Raw genomic sequence first — 18785 nt, 5'->3', positions numbered from 1 at the left:
GTAATTGACATTACTCGCTGATTTTTTATTGGTGGAGCTAAAACTTTGAATTTCATAGTGATGTACATAGTATCGATTTAAAAAAAAATTATTTAATACCTATTTAAAGATCACACAAATCAAACATTTTAAAAAAAAACTATCGTGATATCTAAGCAAAATACTAGAGTGCTTTTCGACAAAAATGTACAGCAAAGAAGCTAACCTAACATCGCAGAACCAATAACGAGCATAATTTGTGGTACTTCGATTTTTTCAGCTTGGAAAGTAGATTGTTTGTAGAAGTTTTAAAACTAATAATTTGAAAAGGGCCAAACCTTTGCTGAGTTCAATTACTGAATGGAGAAATTGCCGCAACACTGAAGCGTACGAACAGAGATCAAGTAGATTTTTTTTAAATTCTATGGATTAAAAAGCGGAATATTCAATAGTCACAGGTGCAAAAAACTTTATTATTCCTTTAGCTTTTTAAAACAATTTTTTGACTATAATTAAATAACGAAGAAAAATAATAAATGTTTTAAATATCCTAATAGTTTTTAATTGAAACAATTAATCGATGTCGAATCTATGCCGTGTATGGCACAGCACTAAGCAGACCAATGTTGACAGCTGACGTTTCGTTCAGAAATTTTAAGATTAATTTAAATATTGTAATTTTTGATGCTGTAATTTTAATATCAAAATGATAATTAAAAACATCACTTAAGTAGTCAGTCTATTTTCCTGTATAGTTCAAACGCCTGTCTAAAGGATAATCTTAGCATGACATGGAGTAGTGTTACACCGGTCACTCACATGCGCACGAATACGCAAACCCACAATAAGTGTAGGACGACATTTGCGAATGATTATTCAAAGTTTTTGCTGTATTCGTGGTTTTCCAAGCTGTGTCGGTTTTTTAACAGACATCAAAGCGCGCGAATCTCGAACCTTCGCGTAGTCTCTCACACATTCGCTTGCCCAGTTGCGCCAACGATTGCGAAGGTAACGGACGTATACTATACGCCATTTTCATAGTTCGTGACGTCTACTGTGTAGCGTATCTTCATCAAAAGAAATCCCATAAAAACAGCATGGCTGTTAATGATGTCTGGGAAAGAATTAAAAACTCTTTTTCTCTTCAATGTTCTATTGACGAATTAAAAAGGAGGAGAAATTCGTGAGACATTCGTAAACAAGTGTAGGAGGAAGCGTAAACGGGTTCGCAAATTGAGTATGCGAACCCATTTGCACAGCCGCTAGGTTTGCGAATGAATGTTTGACGGCCCTTCACATGCGCGCAAACATTCGTACAATGTACGAATATTTGCGCGCATGTCAGTGGCCGGCATTAGTGTCAAATTCATATTGTTTAAAATATTATAAAAGTCTATGTAAAATACCCGTTTTACGATTGATCCTTTAAAATGAAGTAACAGTTGAAGCATTCGGAATTAAATTATCATAGATTAAATAATAACGTTTTCCATAGCATAATATGGGCATGGTGTAAGGATGGGTTATATTATACAGGGTGTCCCAGAAAGAATTGATAATCCTCATAGTAGAGCTATTGAGGACACAAAATAAAAAATAAAAATATTTCTTAGGTAGTACCCAAATTACGTATTAAAAAACAAACGTGTGAACTCGGGAACAGCCGCGGTAAAGCTATTGCATAGCATTTTTTAGCCTTGAGAGGCTATTTCAGCGTAACCTTAATTAGTAGGTGAGCTCACGGGGCTCAAACCTGACGACGTTGCTAACACGAACCCTAGCAAGAGCCGTGCTTCGCAGAATCTACCGGATCGGAAACGTGACCCACTGAGAAGATCCGGCGAGAAACTCAGTGGGCTACCTCCCGTAAAACATATCTTCTTTATATGAGTCGACTATTATCAAAGCCGGCAATGTGACTTTTGGAAAATTATTGGTAAATCAGAAAAACGAATTATTGACTTTGTATTCCATTGGCAGTTACAAAACTCTTCTGAACGACATCTTAGATAAATAACAGGTTAAGTATTAACCTTTATTTAATGCAGGTTTTGAACCGTATTCTTTGAAGGAGACGATTATATTCAAATCAATCTGTATTGACATATCAATAACATTTTTTTGTCCAAATGCACAGATTGCCACCTTTGATAATAGACGACTCATATATATAATTATACTGTACGTGTGTATGTCACTGAACTTCTCATAAACGGCTGGATCGACTTGAATGAATTTTTGTGTATGCATTCACAGGACAACGTCCGTCGGGTCTGCTAGAATGTTATAAAGAAACACACATCGTTCGGGGAGAAGCGAGTTTGAGTGAAGCGAGTGAAGACGAGCTCACAGCCCACCTGGTGTTAAGTGGTTACTGGAGCCCATAGACATCTATAACGTAAATGCGCCACCCACCTTGAGATATAAGTTCTAAGGTCTCAAGTATGGTTACAACGGCTGCCCCATCCTTCAAACCGAAACGCATTACTGCTTCACGGCAGAAATAGGCAGGGTGGCGGTACCCACCCGCGCGGACTCACAAGAGGTCCCACCACCAGTAATTACGCAAATTATAATTTTGCAGGTTTTTTTTTATTACACGATGTTATTTCTTCACCGTAGAAGTAAATCGTAAACATTTTTTAAGTACGTAATTCATTGGAAAAATTGGTACCCGCCTGAGATTCGAACACCGGTACATCGCTCAACACGAATGCACCGGATGTCTTATCCTTTAGGCCACGACGACTTCAACGTTTTATGTGAAGCGTGCTCACGAATGACTACTGTTGAACTGTTGACGATTGGCAAACGGTTGTCGGCGAAGACTTCCTCTTTTTGTGATAGGTGCTGTCAGAATACTTACGAATGGGTCAAGGCACAAAAAATGAATAATAGGTACTTACATAACCTACATAACGTACCTACATGTGTTTATTTCGTATGAATTTGATTTTAAAGTTTCAAACGACGCATTATACATTGAAGACTAATTTAAATATATTTTTAAATTAATTGTTGTCTTTCATTTTGAGTTTGGCGTCTCAAGATATTGGTGGACACACTTTAGTGCTTTACGTTTAATATTTACGGTTGTTTCGTTCAAAGGATGTTGGCAAAGTCGTAATAATTTACAAATAATCGAAGCTCATTTAGTAATGTAAGAGGCGAGCAGGAGGGTACGATCAGAGCACTTGGACTGTGAGACGAGACGCAGCGTCAGGGATGGGATGTATCAGTAACGGCGTGGTCGTCGTGCGCATGCGCGGGGCGAAGGCGGCGCGGACGAGGCGGTGCGCCGGCGCAGGGCGGGCGGCGGTCAGTCCGCGCGCGCCCTCAGCATGGCTCGGTGGCCGGTCATTCTGGCGGCAGTGTTGCTGCTCGCCGCCGCCGCCGCGAGGAAGTCGCCCTCCGCGCCCGCGCCCCCGCCCCCGCGACACGAGCCCCGCATCGAGGAGGTCACAGCCAAGCAGCTCGACCGGGTACTGGCCGAAAAGGACTTCGTCGCGGTCTACTGGTGTAAGTGGCTGGCTCGCGGCCAGAACGTCATTATGCAATATGCCCACGGAGACAATAAAACTTGACCCGGCCGCTGCGCTCGCCGGCGCCGCCTAAAATGGTTCCGAGGCTCGTTTTCCCCCGGCCCGAGGTCGGGGCGCCTACGCTCGCGCCGTGAGCCGCTGAAATAAACTCTGTTGCGTGATATCGGAGTTCTGAGTGTTTTCATTTGTCGCCGCGCCGAGACCGAGTCTGACTCCCGGCTGAGGTGTCGCATTCCTCGCGAGGAGCCGTGGAGCGGCGTCGGCGCTCTGAGCGCGTCGCCCGACACCTGCAACATTAAAATTTTGGCTCGACTCGAACTATCATCTCTAGGACGTCCCTACTAAAATTATTTAATCTTTATTAAACACAATACATACGGCTCTTAAAAATTATGTCCTAAATGTATAAGTACTCATGTCAAGAGTTTTCTGTCTCTGTTAAAATGCAAATAATAATTTGAGTCTTTACAAGCAATGCATTTAATAGTTGCATTTACAATGTAAACAAACAATCTCGCAACACAGTTTCATTTACCACTGGAATAATTAAAAATGATAATAGTAAATCGAAGAAGTTAATCTATTTAAAAAAAAACTTAATTCTCAGACAGTCACAGGATTCATCCTAAACACATTTTGTTACGATTGCCTTAAAATTTTGAGACTTCAGATTCCTTGAAGCATATTGTTCTATTTCCGAGAGCGCGTGGAGTACTCGTACTGCAAAATACTTTAGCGTTACAATTCGTCAGCCTTGATAGCATTGTCGTCATAAAACGCTTTCTACTCAAACAAAAATAGTCCCCGGTCGCCTGGTAACTTAGTGTTCGAGAAATACTCACGAAAATGAACCCAGCTACAAATGTTTCTATTGGATAACATCCAAAGCCACGATATCTGCCTTTAATACAAAGAATAATTAAAAATTGAGGTAATTTCGTATCGGCAGCTAAAATCATAGCTTTCCTTTTCTGAGTAAATGTCGAAATACTATAACTTTAGACGGTAATCAATGTCAATATTAGTATTATGTTTGACGCACTCGTGCTCTGCTGATATAAACATACATTTATAACGGTCGCCCCGTCCTTTAAACCGAAACGCATTACTGCTTCCCGGTAGAAATAGGCAGTGTGTAGGCTCATAAGGCGCCCTTCCACCAGTACCAATGTGTCTCGCTTCGAATTAAGTTTTAAAAAGAATCATTCCTTGTCAAGTTAACCTAAAATTCCCAACAATATTAGCATTGCTAGGTGTCTCGCAGATTGCTACACCTACATTTATTTAAATTACAAATATGTGCTAAATATTCGAGCGCTGGATTCAAGATTTACGCCGCCTTACTTCTCAAGATGAACAGCATCTGATCGCATAAATTCCTAGAGATATACAACGGGAAAAAATAGACCAAAATGTGATCCAAAAAACAACTTCTTAACATTCTGAATTCGGAGGCAATAATTTCTAGTAATTGTTTTGTCCTGAAAACAAGAGAAAGTTATTGCTGCTACTGAAAAATTTGTACAGCGTCCAAGTAGATCGCTTAAGTCCCACATGATTGAACTCCTAAATGATATCCAAATACAGGCTCTATGTATTGTGTTCAATTTCTGTTAATTGAACAAAGCCCCCGAGAAGTTTGAAAACTACAAAACCTTATTGAAATAGTTCAATTCATTTGGAACTGCCCTGGGCTTGGACCGAAGCGCCCGTGTCGTGGCACTGACCTATTCGTAGGTATTTATACGATTAGGTATGCCGTGTTTATCTCACACATGCACCATTTGTTCAGAGTTGGAAATTGACTGATGGTAGGTAAACGTCTATGGAAGATTTATTTTCTTATAGTATAGTTGGCTGGACGAGCTCACAGCCTACCTGATGTTAAGTGGTTACCGGAGCCCATAGATATCTATAACGTAAATGCCGCCGCCCAATTTGAGATATGAGTCCTAAGGTCTCAGTATAGTTACAACGGCTGCCCCACTCTTAATCCTAAACGCATTACTGCTTTACAGCTGAAATAGGCAGAGTGGTGTCACCAACCCGTGGAGACTCACAAAAGGTCTTACCATCAGCTCAGCAGTTCAAGTTTGTTTGAGTTTCGCATTTAAAAAAAAATCATACTTCTATATTATTTAACAAATAAAGATCAGACGGCGTAAACTATACTATTATTGGCAACAAAGTAGATAATTAAAATTTCTAAAATGAATTCCTATAAAATTTATTAGCATTCTGTAATCTGAGATTTTATTTAATTTATTCAGTGGCGTCGTGCTCTTTCGTATGAATTCTTGCTGGTATACTTTCACCTCTGTTCTTTTATTTTTATTTTTTTGCGTAAACTTGTGACGGTTTACGGAACAGCTGGAGGTAAGTGATTACCGGCGCCCATAGATATCAGATCGTGAATCCTATCGCCCGCCTTGAGACATGAGATCCAAGTCTCATTTGTATACTACAACAGTTGTCCCACCCTTCAAACCGGAACCTATGAGTACTTACTTCGCTGCCGAAATAGGCAGAATGGTGGTTGGTACCTACTCGTGTGGGATTACAATCCTCCCTACCAGTAGTAAATGCTGATATGCGATCTCAGTACGATGGTATTATACCCAGAGAACGCCGATGTCTATTTTCTGGTGAATCTATTTTTCTGACCTGCGGGATGTGATGGGGTGATGCCATTCTAAGCCAACACTAAACAGCCGTAATATTTGTCGTTTGAATGATGACATTCAAAGCAGTGGAAAACAAAAGAATCTTTGTTATTTCTATTTGGAATCCAGAGTTTGGATGTACTTGTTTGTTTCTTCGTCTTGTGTATTTTTTCGGTAGGTACACAGAATCCAGAAGGATCGGATATCCCAGCTTCTGTTTTTTTTTATTTATTGCTTAGATGGGTGGACGAGCTCCAAGCTCACCTGGTATAAAGTGGTTACTGAAGCTCATAGACATCTACAACGTAAATGCTCCATCCACCTTGAGATATAAGTTCTAAGGTCTCAAGTATAGTTACAACGGCTGCTCCACCTTTCAAACAGAAACGCCTCACTGCTTCACGGCAGAAATAGGCGGGGTGTTGGTACCTACGCGCGCGGACTCGCAAGAGGTCCTACCACCAGTAAAATGTCCGACATCCGTGAAAACATTTGTTTTGTACTGACGTTTCGTTGGTAGTTCGAATAAACTGAAAAATATTTTAAGCGTAAACAGAAAGCTACATAGCTACTATACATCCTCAAACACAGTTACAGTTCGACACGGAACGCATTCTTTCAGCACAGGTCATCGTTCTCGTCGAACCCGTCGCTTGCGACGAAGGGTTCGACGAGTAAATTAACCCTCAGGCATAGCCCACTGAGTTTCTCGCCGGATGTTCTCAGTGGGTCGCGTTTCCGATCCGGTGGTAGATTCTGCGAAGCACGACTCTTGCTAGAGTTCGTGTTAGCAACGTCGCCAGGTTCGAGCCCCGTGAGCTTACCTACTAGTTAATTTCGACGCTGATATAGCCCCTCAAGGCTATCAGTTTAGGTAGGAAAAAAATTATTTCAGCAACCGGCCAATAGTCGCTTGAATACTATTCAAATCCAAATCTAAAGTTAATACGTTAATATTGAAAAGAGTAGAGAATTGCCTTATAGCCAATAATAAGCACAATTTACAGTGCTGCTGATTTAAATTTACTCTTAAGTGCCAACGATTGTGCAGAATGTTAGTGCCCATCGTAATAATCGCCTGTCGTATTAAAGTTGTTCCCAACTCTGAGTCATTCAATTTCTTTTTGGATCAAAACCATGAATCGCGATCATGTTGCTATATAAAGGATTTCATAATATGATCACTCAGCGAATCTGAATCAAATGATATAGAAATCAACTGTGAGCGGTTTTTAACCATTATCACGCGAATTGCATCGGTTAATTGAAAAGTAGGATAGGGGACAAAAAAAATGATGGGGTTGGCATGATGTAGACGCATGTCGCATCGACTATGGCCTTAATGTGAACTATCCCTACCATTAATTTTTGAGAAGAGGGTGATGAGAGAGATGTACCCCGCACTAAACGCTTTACTCTCCCCAGTTTGCCTTTTCATGAGTTCTGTCTCATGCGGGGTTTGGACGTGGGTAGTTGAGCGACAGGAGGCTTTAGTCGGTTCGACTCCGACATACCCAATCGCCATCCCCAAAATCCGACGATTTCCTCCTGACCAAAAACCAAACAGTACAATATTTAAAAAGTAAAATTTGGAATAGCAAAAAAATTTTTTATATTATAATTTTGTCATATAGAAATAGAAAGTAAATAGAAGACAAAAATATTTCGTTTTTTGCGTGTTTTTATTAGCACACAGAAAATCATAAAAACAAAACTTTTTTAAATTATATCCACAATTGCGATATTATTAATTAAAGAAAAGCTAAAAACAACAGAAATCAAATTTTCCAAGACAAAAAATAACACACTTGAAAATGGAATTAACAAACATAATAAAATGCATATAAAACATAAATCTACAAATAAGACAACAATAAAAATATCAGCAAATTACATTAATAGCAAAATACCAAACTTTTTGTCGCCAAAGCTGAACTGGCACATAAATGATATTTAAGGAAGTTACACGGACGTCTTAAAGCCACTATTTGCGTATTTCCACTACGAACTACTACTACGCATGGGAGGGAATCTGGTTTTTAGGTTGGCATTAGTATGGTTGACAGAGCGTCTTTACAGCAAGATACGAAGAGTTACCCAAAGCACTCACGCAGAAAAATGGATGCGCTGGGATTGTGAAGAATAGAATTGAGGAATGACGTGATTGTTTCAATGACACTAAATTGGCCCCTAATTCCAGCTCTTTTTGTCATTACATTGCTCGATCTGACTGACTGATCTGACATCATTAAATTACTGGTGGTAGGACCTCTTGTGAGTCCGCACGGGTAGGCACCACCCCTCGCATATTTGTACCGTGAAGCAGTAATGCGTTTCGGTTTGAAAGGTGGGGCAACCTCTGTAACTATACTGAGACCCTAGAACTTATATCTCAAGGTGGGTGGCGCACTTACGTTGTATATGTCTATGGGCTCCAGTAACCACTTAACATCAAGTGGCTTGTGAGCTCGTCCACTCATCTAAGCAATAAAAAAAAACTGATGTTTTATACGTCCGAGATTATATCTCATATTAATATTGATATCATCAAAGCCAGTGCAGGTACAGGGGTATTACAGAGTATTGAGTATTCTAATTATTCCTATTATACTGAATAATTAAAATTTTAACTATGTAAGGTTTTTAATTAAATAAATAATAATTTAACTTCTAGCATTCTTATGTTATATTATGAACAACTCGTGTGATGTTAAGTGATTGCGGGAATTTATAAACATCACAACGTGAGCCGTACATACATTGAAGTCTCAACTGTGTGCTTAGTGTGAGTTTTTTAACGTTCTCGATAGCGTAAAAGTTAACATAAATTTGTATGCAGTTGGAACAGCGCACCTAGCGGCAAACGTAGGCAAACTTTCTAACTCCATACAAGTTTAAGATAACTTTTACGTTAGCGAGAACGTTAAAAAACTCGCACTAATCACACAGTACTCGTGTCGTATGAGTCCCAGTCTTTAAGCCGAGACGCATGACGCATGACGCCTAGCAGCAGAGGCAGATGGAAGCTAGCTACCGTGTACATCATTTAAATTTCATTATTATACTAAACTAGCGACTCGCCCTCGCTTCGCTTCGGAAAATGTAATTTATTATTGATTTCTCCAATATTTAATGAATGTTATTATACATATAAACCTTCCTCTTCAATCACTCTATCTATTAAAAAAACCGCATCAAAATCCGTTGCGTAGTTTTAAAGATTTAAGCATACATAAGGGTATAGGGACAGAGAAAGCGACTTTGTTTTATACTATGTAGTGAAGTACTCATACAGTTTAATCTCCCGTCGTTTTATTATCATTAGATTAGTTCCGATGTTTCTAACACTTCAAAGTGTTCCTGGTCGCGCTAGTTTTAATTATATCTACGAATCGCGAGAACCGAAGAAAATATTCGAAATTTATTATTTAATTACATTCTCATACCTTCTAAAGAATATTTAATGAACCATTTTCCCCTGATAGCGCTTTCGCTGATAGCCTAAGGGGCTATCTATTCCGGCTACACCCGGACGGGTAATTGAGCTAACGGGCTCTCTAGCCCTAGCAGGAGTAGTGCTTCGCAGAATCCATCACCGGATCGGAATCGCGACCCGCTCAGACGATCCGCCCAGAAACTCAGTGGGCTGTAATTAATGAACGTAAAAAGCGATTGACACACAAACAGACATACGGATGTGCGATAAAGTATAGCCAACTAAAACGAAATTAGGTCAAAAAATGTAAAAAAAAAATACGTTTATTCATCTCGTCGCCGATCCAGAATCCGAGATGGCCGGTGATAAATAAAAACACAGAACGAACGTGTAACAATTAATACAAAATTCTAGAGAATGTGCCAAACCCGATGCGGATTCAATCGACTCAACGTTACAAGGAGACGAACACGAACGGAATGAACAAGATAAAATAAATTTAGTTTACCTTGGATTTTAATCTGCGTTTATTTTCATCGGACGGAGTTATCTGATTCATAGGTAGTCCTGACCCGGCTGTGACACTACATAGTTGTTTGTTAGAAAATTTTCCAAGATTGAGCGTTCACATTTGAAACAACACGTCATGGCTCGATTCATTGGAGTAGATATTTTGACATCCTCTCACAGCAGATATGAACACGAATAACAGAAACAATTTGTAGGCAATCTTATACATTGATTGTTTTTTTATTAAAGCAATACAGTGTACAGTGGTTATAGAACGTGTTAGGGATTGTGCCCAGTCCTTCTGAGTTGGCACCACGACTCAACCTGCGTTCTTCTCTCTGGGATCTTCTGCCTCAAAGCAATAATACGTTTCGGTGTGAAGTATCGTATAGATAGTTAATCCAATACAATTGACGCTTATATCTCATGCCTAGTGCGGCTACGATGTCCACAGTCCGCAAGTTGCCCATTTCGATGTTAAAAATAAATAATTTTTTTTTTTTTGTTTACTTTGTGAAACGAATCTGCCCACAATAATACATATCTTCTTGAAACTGATTTAAAAAATTATAAACATTACAAGGAACTAATAAAGATGTCTTTTGAGATGCTCTGCAACGTCTGGGTGTGTGTAAACATTGTGTGAAAATAAGAAAAATTTGAGAACCGCTGTTTACTCTACGATATATACAAGGGATAGAATATTACGCTCAAAATAAATACGACCCATTTCCGCAATGAATTAGAGGCTCATTTGATTTTATTTAGGATAATTAAGATGCTGATATCTTGAATTACGTTTGATGATCAGCATTTTTGAGAAGTGAAGTCAGTATTAGAAGGGATTTGAATCAGGGTACTGAAACAGGTGGTAAAATAAAAACTAATATATATAAATACTGCCTAAGCTACCAACAACGCTCCGACGACGAGGTGTCACCATTGTGGACACGACCTGGACACGGCGGAGCATACGCTCGCTGTCTGCCCCGCTTGGGAGGTGCAGCGCCGTGTCCTGGTCGCAAAGATAGGACCTGACTTGTCGCTGCCTGGCGTCGTGGCGTCGATGCTTGGCGGCGATGAGTCATGGAAGGCCATGCTCGACTTCTGCGAGTGCACCATCTCGCAGAAGGAGGCGGCGGGGCGAGTGAGGGAAAGCTCTCCTCACTACGCAGAAACCCGCCGCCGCCGAGCAGGGGGTCGGGACCGGGGTCGTATCCGTGACCTGGCCCCCTAAGAGCTAGGGGTCCCACCCGTTTTGTGCGTGGAGGGACCCAGACGTGGGGTGGCGTGCTCTGCACGCTCACCCGCAATAGGAAGCCGGGTGATGGTAGACCGCGTTCCCCCGACCGCTCTGGGGGAAGGTGTAACGCGGCGCCATCAAAGCGGGCTCTCGGCCCGCTGAACGAGGGAACCGGTGGTCGTGTCGCTGGCGGCCACCGGTCCGGCGTCCGTGGGACGGTGGGATGGATGTAATGTGCTCTGCGTCAACCCTGTCCCGCCGTTTCAATAGCCCCGACTGGGCTCCGGCCCGGTCCGAGGTAGGGCGCCGGTTGTGAGCGGCAGGAGTTTTTAGTGAGGTTCAACTCCCACATACCCCACCTGCCGCGCGGGTGGGGATCCGGCGATTTTCTCCTGTGGAAAAAAAAAAAAAAAAGCTACCAACAACGCTGCGTCAGTAAACTGATTAAGTAATTTAGCATTATCCTCTTGTCATATTATTATAGAGATTATAATCGTTTGTAGGCTTGTTTGATGCCGTTACCATTAAGACTGGCGTTTCACAAGGTTCGGTTTTCTCGCTTTTCATCCTGTATATCAATGACATCTATTAATGACACCCATTGTTGAGCACAGAGGAAGCGCGATTTTTGTTGTAGATGAAAGGCGCTAGTATATCCGGTCATCGTTCTCGTCGAACCCGTCGCTTGCGCCGAAGGGCTCGACGAGTAAATTAACCCTCAGACACAGCCCACTGAGTTTTTCGCCGGATCTTCTCAGTGGGTCGCGTTTCCGATCCGGTGGTAGATTCTGCGAAGCACGGCTCTTGCTGGGGTTCGTGTTAGCAACTTCGTCAGGTTTGAGCCCCGTGAGATCACCTACTAGTTAAGGTTACGCTGAAATAGCCTCTCAAGGCTCTCAGATTGGGTAGAAAAAAAAAGCTAGTGTATGATATCTCGCTTATCGACTCCAACCGGAGACAAGAACTTTTTCAATCCTCGGGTAACGGCATTCGGCAAAGTCCAGTCCTATTTGCCTATCGCCATATAAGAGCCGTAAGGTTTCAAATATGATTACGTGATAGTAACATCGAGGCCAGTTTCATTAGTGAAAATATTAAGAATTGTGGTTTGGTTAATAGTAAGAGCGGGTGTTGAAAATATGTTTGTTTGTTATGATTTTAATGAAAATGATTTCGTTTATGAATATTGCATCATTTAGTCTCATGTCTGAACCATCTACTATCTTATAGACTTATGAAGAATAAGATATTTTATTGGAAGATTAAATGTATATTATGCTGCAAACTAATCGTGCGAAAACTGGAAACCTTAACTCCGTCGTCTCAAGTAGGGTAACGGGTGTCATGAGCTATCATGAGCTTGCTCTCCCCCAGCTCGGCCTACTGTCCTGGTCAAACTGGAAAGGCCTTCGGGCCACGGTAATTCTTCCACCCAATAATACCAAAAAAAAAATTAAAGAAAAGGATTTTACTGATATAATTGGGGATAGATACACTGGGGTTGATTAATTTTTTTTTATTGCTTAAATGGTTGGACGAGCTCACAGACCACCTGGTGTTAAGTGATAACTGGAGCCCATAGACATCTACAACGTAAATGCGCCACCCACCTTGAGATATAAGTTCTAAGGTCTTAGTATAGTTACAACGGCTGCCCCACCCATCAAACCGAAACGCATTACTGCTTCACGGCAGAAATGGGAGGGGTGGTGGTACCTACCCGTGCGGACTCCCAAGAGGTCCTACCACCAGTGATTACGCAAATTATAATTTTGCGGGTTTGATTTTTATTATACGATGTTATTCCTTCACCGTGGAAGTCAATCGTGTACATCTGTTGAGTACGTATTTCGTTAGAAAAAATTGTATCCGCCTGCGGGATTCGAACACCGATGCATCGTTACACACGAATGCACTGGACGTCTTATCATTTAGGCCACAACGACTACAAAAAGTCGTCCTACCACCAGTAAAAGGTTTAGAGTAAAACTAGTGAGGAAAAATGTGTTAATCATAATGTTATGTTATCCGACAGACGCAAGGAGCTGTGTGACGTGCGACAAGGTGCTGGATGAGTTGGAGAAGATCGACGACGACACGGACACGTTCGGCGTGGACTTCGTCAAGATCAACGACAAGCGGCTCGCGAAGCAGTATGGCATCACGAAATTCCCCGCCCTCACGTACTTCCGTGAGAAGGAACCGATCATTTACGAAGGCACGTTAACATCATCTATACTAATCTACTATAGCCAATACGCATCATAACACGAAAGCCCCCAATTACTTTTCAAACCTGACGCAATGCTCCTCATTAGAAATAGGCAGGATTGGAAAATTATGGTTTCCATTCGATGACGAACGCATAGGTTTTGTCATTTTAGAACGTGCCCTTGTGCATGACCCACAAAACTGTTTAAATCTATTTATATTATAAAGAGGAAATATTTGTTTGTTTATATTGAATAGGTTCCGACACTGTTGAACCGATTTGAAAAATTCTTTCACTGTTCGGAAGCTACACTATCCCCAAGTGACATATTCTAGAATCTTTTTTTTTTTAAATTAGGGATCCTTACTAAAACTCCAATAATGTAACCCAAGGTGTAGAATAATTACCTAAAATATTCTTTACGTCGCGTGCCCTGCGAAAACTATTGATGATAGAATAAAATAATGTACTACGACTCTGTAGAACACATTATTATTTACAAAAAGTGTCGAGACAGCATATGTCTCTTTTATGGTACAAAAGCGAACAAATATTCGACATTTAAAGGCACTCCAATATTTTATTTTTGGTTTCTTGAAATAGTATAACAATTCATAAGCACACTGGTCAAAACAAGGAGTTAGACCACAGAATGCACTTAAAATGTACTCATTAACCTCACGGAGAAGTCGTTATGTCTAACGAACAAACAGCTGTGAAGCTTTCGTAAATTAGCCAACGCCAGATCCGCCATTAAACTAAAAAACTATGTTTACCTACAAACAATAGATCAAAGAGTGTATTTGTAGGTAAGATTGTCTTAATGCCAAGGTTGCACTGAGGTTTTGTTAACTAATTTGGATCGCAGAACGTAATCTAACGGCTTTGGACTAAATTCGTACCGAAATAGAATGAAAATTGGGTTGATTAGGCCATGTTTAAAAATGTGACGTTGGCATTAGAAATTTGGTCGTGTTTGAGTGGTGACAAGGTGGTTAGCGATCAACGTCGGGTAATCATTCTGAGAGCGTGTTTGGTTTTAGTCTGGATGTTTAATATAAGAATAAAAATTAAGTATGTATGACAGTCTCTGGTTCTCATAGTAGTAGATTGGTTGGCTAAGAGAGTTGAGTAACTTGTCTCTGACTATTCATTATTATTCAATTTTTTATTGCTCTAAATGGGTAGACATGCTAACGCTCCTCTTTGTGTTAAGTGGTCAGCGTAGCCAATACAGATCATAACGTGAAAGCCTCCGACTACCTTTGAAACCTGAAGAAATTAGTGCAATAGGCAGGATTGGAAAATTATGGTTTTCATTCCATGACAAACGGTCATTTTGGAATATGCTCTTGTGGATGACCCACTTCTTTCTTTTTCTTCTTAGTCGCATACTTCATTCCTGAAGGACGTGTCCCTGAGAGCCCTTCGTGGCTCTTTGTACCATCAGCTCCCATTTCCTTCGGTTTTCGGCTTCTCTCAGGGCGGTCGCAACAGAGAGTCCAGTGAGCGCAGTTATCTGATCTGACCAACGGCTTGGTCAAAAGTGTTTCAATTATTATTAATTACACAATAGTGTGTCCATTGGATATTAATTTAGTATCAGTCAGAAAAAATATATATTAATTATTTATCCACTTCACAAACGTGGGCTTCACAATCAGAACTAATCTGCATATTCCTATAGTTAATTTTTAATGATCACTCCAAAATAATAGAACAAAATGTAACAACGTTGGTAAGGATAATGTGCACGTGTGACGCGTAATTTTAATTAAATTTATCCGTACATTGAAAGCGCTGGGCGTCTTCGAGCCCGCACGCGCTGTGAGAATGATTCCGTATCATTGACGAATGATTTATGACGACGCAGATGCCAGAGTTGTGTTGACACCCGCGCCGCACTCATGACGTAGTCATTGGATCCAGAATGCAGTGTAGAATATGTTTTTATTGTGACGAGTGCTAAAATCATGTATAGCGGCTCACAGGGAATTGGGTACTCATTATAATAGGAAAAACAGCGTTTTTATCCTTCACATATCGTCTTCTCGCATTAAAACTGTATAATCTCAAAACTTACTAATTTTACAGGAGAGTGTTTTAAAGGTTTAACATGTGATATTTTTAATACTAATCATCTTTGCAACATTTATTTTTTATCTTTTACTAGTAATTACATTATCTGTCTCTCAAAGTAAGATAAAATTATGTATTAATTTTGTTAATAGCAGTCAAAATATAGGTGAACTAAAAAAAAAAAACTAAACTACGCTCTTTTGACAGTACTTTTATGAAAAAAATACTTACTGGTGATATTAAATGATTCTGCATATTAACTCAATTTCGTATATTTTTGGAAATTGTACACTTTTAATGCGAAAAAACGATATTATAACATTTATTACTGCAATATGCTTTATATGTTTTCGGTAAGCAGCGGCTTGGCTCTGCCCCTGGCATTGCTGAAGTCCATGGGCGACGGTAACCACTCACCATCAGGTGGTCCGTATGCTCGTCTGCCTAAAAAGGCAATAAAATAAAATTTACATTGATATAATAGCATTTTCATTCAAATTCTTAAAGGACTATGTGTCTTCTACGTGCTGCAATTCCCAAATTATCTTTTAGAACACGAGTCGTGGTTCAGAGTAAACCTAGCACACGATAATGTTCTTTTTTTAATTTCAGACAGATTTTTTCGGATTCCTTAATTCATTTTTACTTTTATTGTTTTCTATCATAAAAATTACAAAGAAAAACATAATTACATCAAAAATCCAAGTCTGTGAGAGACTATTGCCTAAATTAGACCCAATGTCTGTAATACCAGCTCTTAGATTAAAATGTGTTCTGATTAAGCAAATAAATAGATTATAAGTGTTTTGCAAAAATGCAGTGTTAGTAAGGTGTCAATAGTACTATCGTCTGTCTTCGTTTTCGGAAGTGGTCTCCGAACACCCAGTATACGTTTAAATATATACATATACAGATAAAATAGATAACCAGACAAAGAGCAAACAAACCTGTTCATCACATGAATGTTTGCTCGATGTGGGTGTCGAACCCGCGACCCTCGGCGTAACAGTCAGGGACGTTAAGTATTGCAACACCGAGTCAGTCAACAGCAATATTCATTGCCAGACTTTGTATAAACCTCCACTCCCAGCTCTGCTGCTCCCTTGTAAAGGGTTTGCGGTATGATGCATTCTTCTACCTGGTCACTCACGAAACCCAATCAACTGCATACTATATTCAGATGACAGCAGTTATCTTAAATCAATAATCTAAAGACAGTAATCTAAAGACAATTTTGTGTAAATTGAGTGATACACATCGACAAAACTAGAAACAGAGACCCTTGCAAAGATATAACTTTGAAAATACTGTTTAAATGGTCGGTAGCTTGAGCTCAATGCCTAACTAATGTTAAGTGACTACCGAAGCCTTTATTTGGGTTTACCCATTTCAGCAATGAAATTGTAGAGCATTCGAACAAATATTTTCCTAGGTTACAGGAAACAGTTAGCAGGTTAAATGTAAAATAAATTAGTATTGTTCTGTATCCACGTTTGTTACGTGGTTAGTGATTATAACTATTGCAAGGAAGCATCCAAGTACGATTCCCGGTTAAGGATATTGAAGTGGGTGGGATTAAGTCTTGTAATACTGAGGCTGTTCAATGTGGTCACAAGAAAACATTGTGACGTTTCAAACGGCCGTCTGGTGTAGTGGTAAGTGACATGGTCACTACACAAGGGGGTCGCGGGTTCGAATCCCGCCAAGGGAAGATATTTGTATGATAAATATAAATGTCTTTTCCAGGGTTATGGATGTATATTAAATATATGTATGTGTATAATAAAAATCTTACATTTATATCCGTTATCTGGTACCTGTAACACAAGTTCTTTACGAACTTATCACGGGACCGGTTAACGTGGTGTGGTTGTTAGTAAAAAAAAAAAAAAAAACTAGATTTATTTTATGTCAGTAATTTCAAGATACGTTTTAATTTTAGGAGATCTCATGGACGAAGAAAGTGTTCTGGATTTCCTGACGAGCTTAGAAGCAATGGACCTTCCTGACCGGATAGAAGAGGTTAACCAAAAGATTCTGTCGAAAATTATCGAGGAGACAGACTATGTAGCAGTGCTTTTCTGTAAGTATTGGAGTGCTTTTCATTCGAGTCACTATGAGTTTTCATTCATTCAGATACGAAAAAAATGTGGTAAACCCGAATCATTTTATTTCAACTAACAATTTCTAAGATGTCAATTTTGTTTTTAATGTATGTAGATCTATTGATTCGTTATTCGTCGATTCATTGTAATTGTCGGTAATGGGTAGAAGAAACGTTTGTAAATTGTGTGTTTGACTGTGTTTTTGGCGTAGGTCCGGATCACAAAAGTTGCGGTCCCTCAAACAGTAAGTAAGAGCTGGGGCTGGCGTGCCTGCTGTGAGCTGTCGTTGTGGCTGTAATTCTTCTCGCTTACTAGAAACAGATTTACGAATGAGACGCGCTTTTAGCTTGATACGCGAATTAAAACGTCTGCATAAATAATTTGTGAATATGGAGTGTCCACGATCAGTTTACGAATAAGAATATTTATTTCGAACAAACTTATGATTTAAGTACAGGTGCTCACAAACTAAGCACGCATAGTATTTATGATCTACAGCTCGATCTTTAAACTAGAAACAAAATAATAACACTCCTTACGGTTGACTTGGCTCAGATATAGTATAATACAGCTTAGAGAGTAGTACAACGATTGATTGATCGCACTCGTAAATCATTCCAAAGAATCAAAACGTACATATAATAATTCTAAAGTATTAATATTAAATATCAATAGTACTGAACCACGGGGGCGGATACTGATTGATGAATCAATCTAGTAACGGTCATAGTTTCATGATTAGTTTTTCTACCAATCAACAGGCCATCATGTCTGGACTGGAAACATTATGTCTGGCTGGTTTATAGTCTAGAACCAAAAACGTCTGCACTATCGCTCCGCGTGAGCTATTTTCGCAGCTCTAATTCCGTCTCGGCAGCAAGCCGGGATTGACGAGCGATCCGATCGTGATTACGCTGTCAAACGTCGCTTATCCGAATGCAAAATGGATTTACAGATCCCGCTAATGAACAAACGCTACAAAGTAGTCTTAAAAACCCAACATTAACAGTAAAAAT

General features: G+C 39.9%; 1 protein-coding gene across 5 annotated transcripts in view; it reads left to right on the top strand.

Moving 5' to 3' along the window:
• The first annotated feature begins 3229 nt into the window (after positions 1-3229).
• The window catches only part of hlk (hulk), a 40789-nt gene continuing 25233 nt past the window's right edge, over positions 3230-18785 (top strand). For 3 of the 5 annotated variants that reach the window (XM_028187980.2, XM_028187979.2, XM_028187978.2), the window contains exons 1-4: positions 3233-3498; positions 13409-13591; positions 17607-17747; positions 17981-18013. In XM_028187980.2, coding sequence (XP_028043781.1) covers positions 3321-3498; positions 13409-13591; positions 17607-17747; positions 17981-18013 — 535 coding nt within the window. In that variant the 5' untranslated portion in view covers positions 3233-3320. Of the gene's footprint in view, positions 3499-13408; positions 13592-17606; positions 17748-17980; positions 18014-18785 lie in introns of all 5 variants that reach the window. The other 2 variants (XM_089729620.1, XM_089729619.1) reach the window with 2 other exon arrangements.

The sequence above is a fragment of the Bombyx mandarina genome, chromosome 09 (assembly GCF_030267445.1).
Source record: "Bombyx mandarina strain Sakado chromosome 09, ASM3026744v2".
Lineage (NCBI taxonomy): Eukaryota > Metazoa > Arthropoda > Insecta > Lepidoptera > Bombycidae > Bombyx > Bombyx mandarina.
Note: the sequence above shows the minus strand (reverse complement) of the source record. Positions and strands in the feature narration are given on the sequence as shown.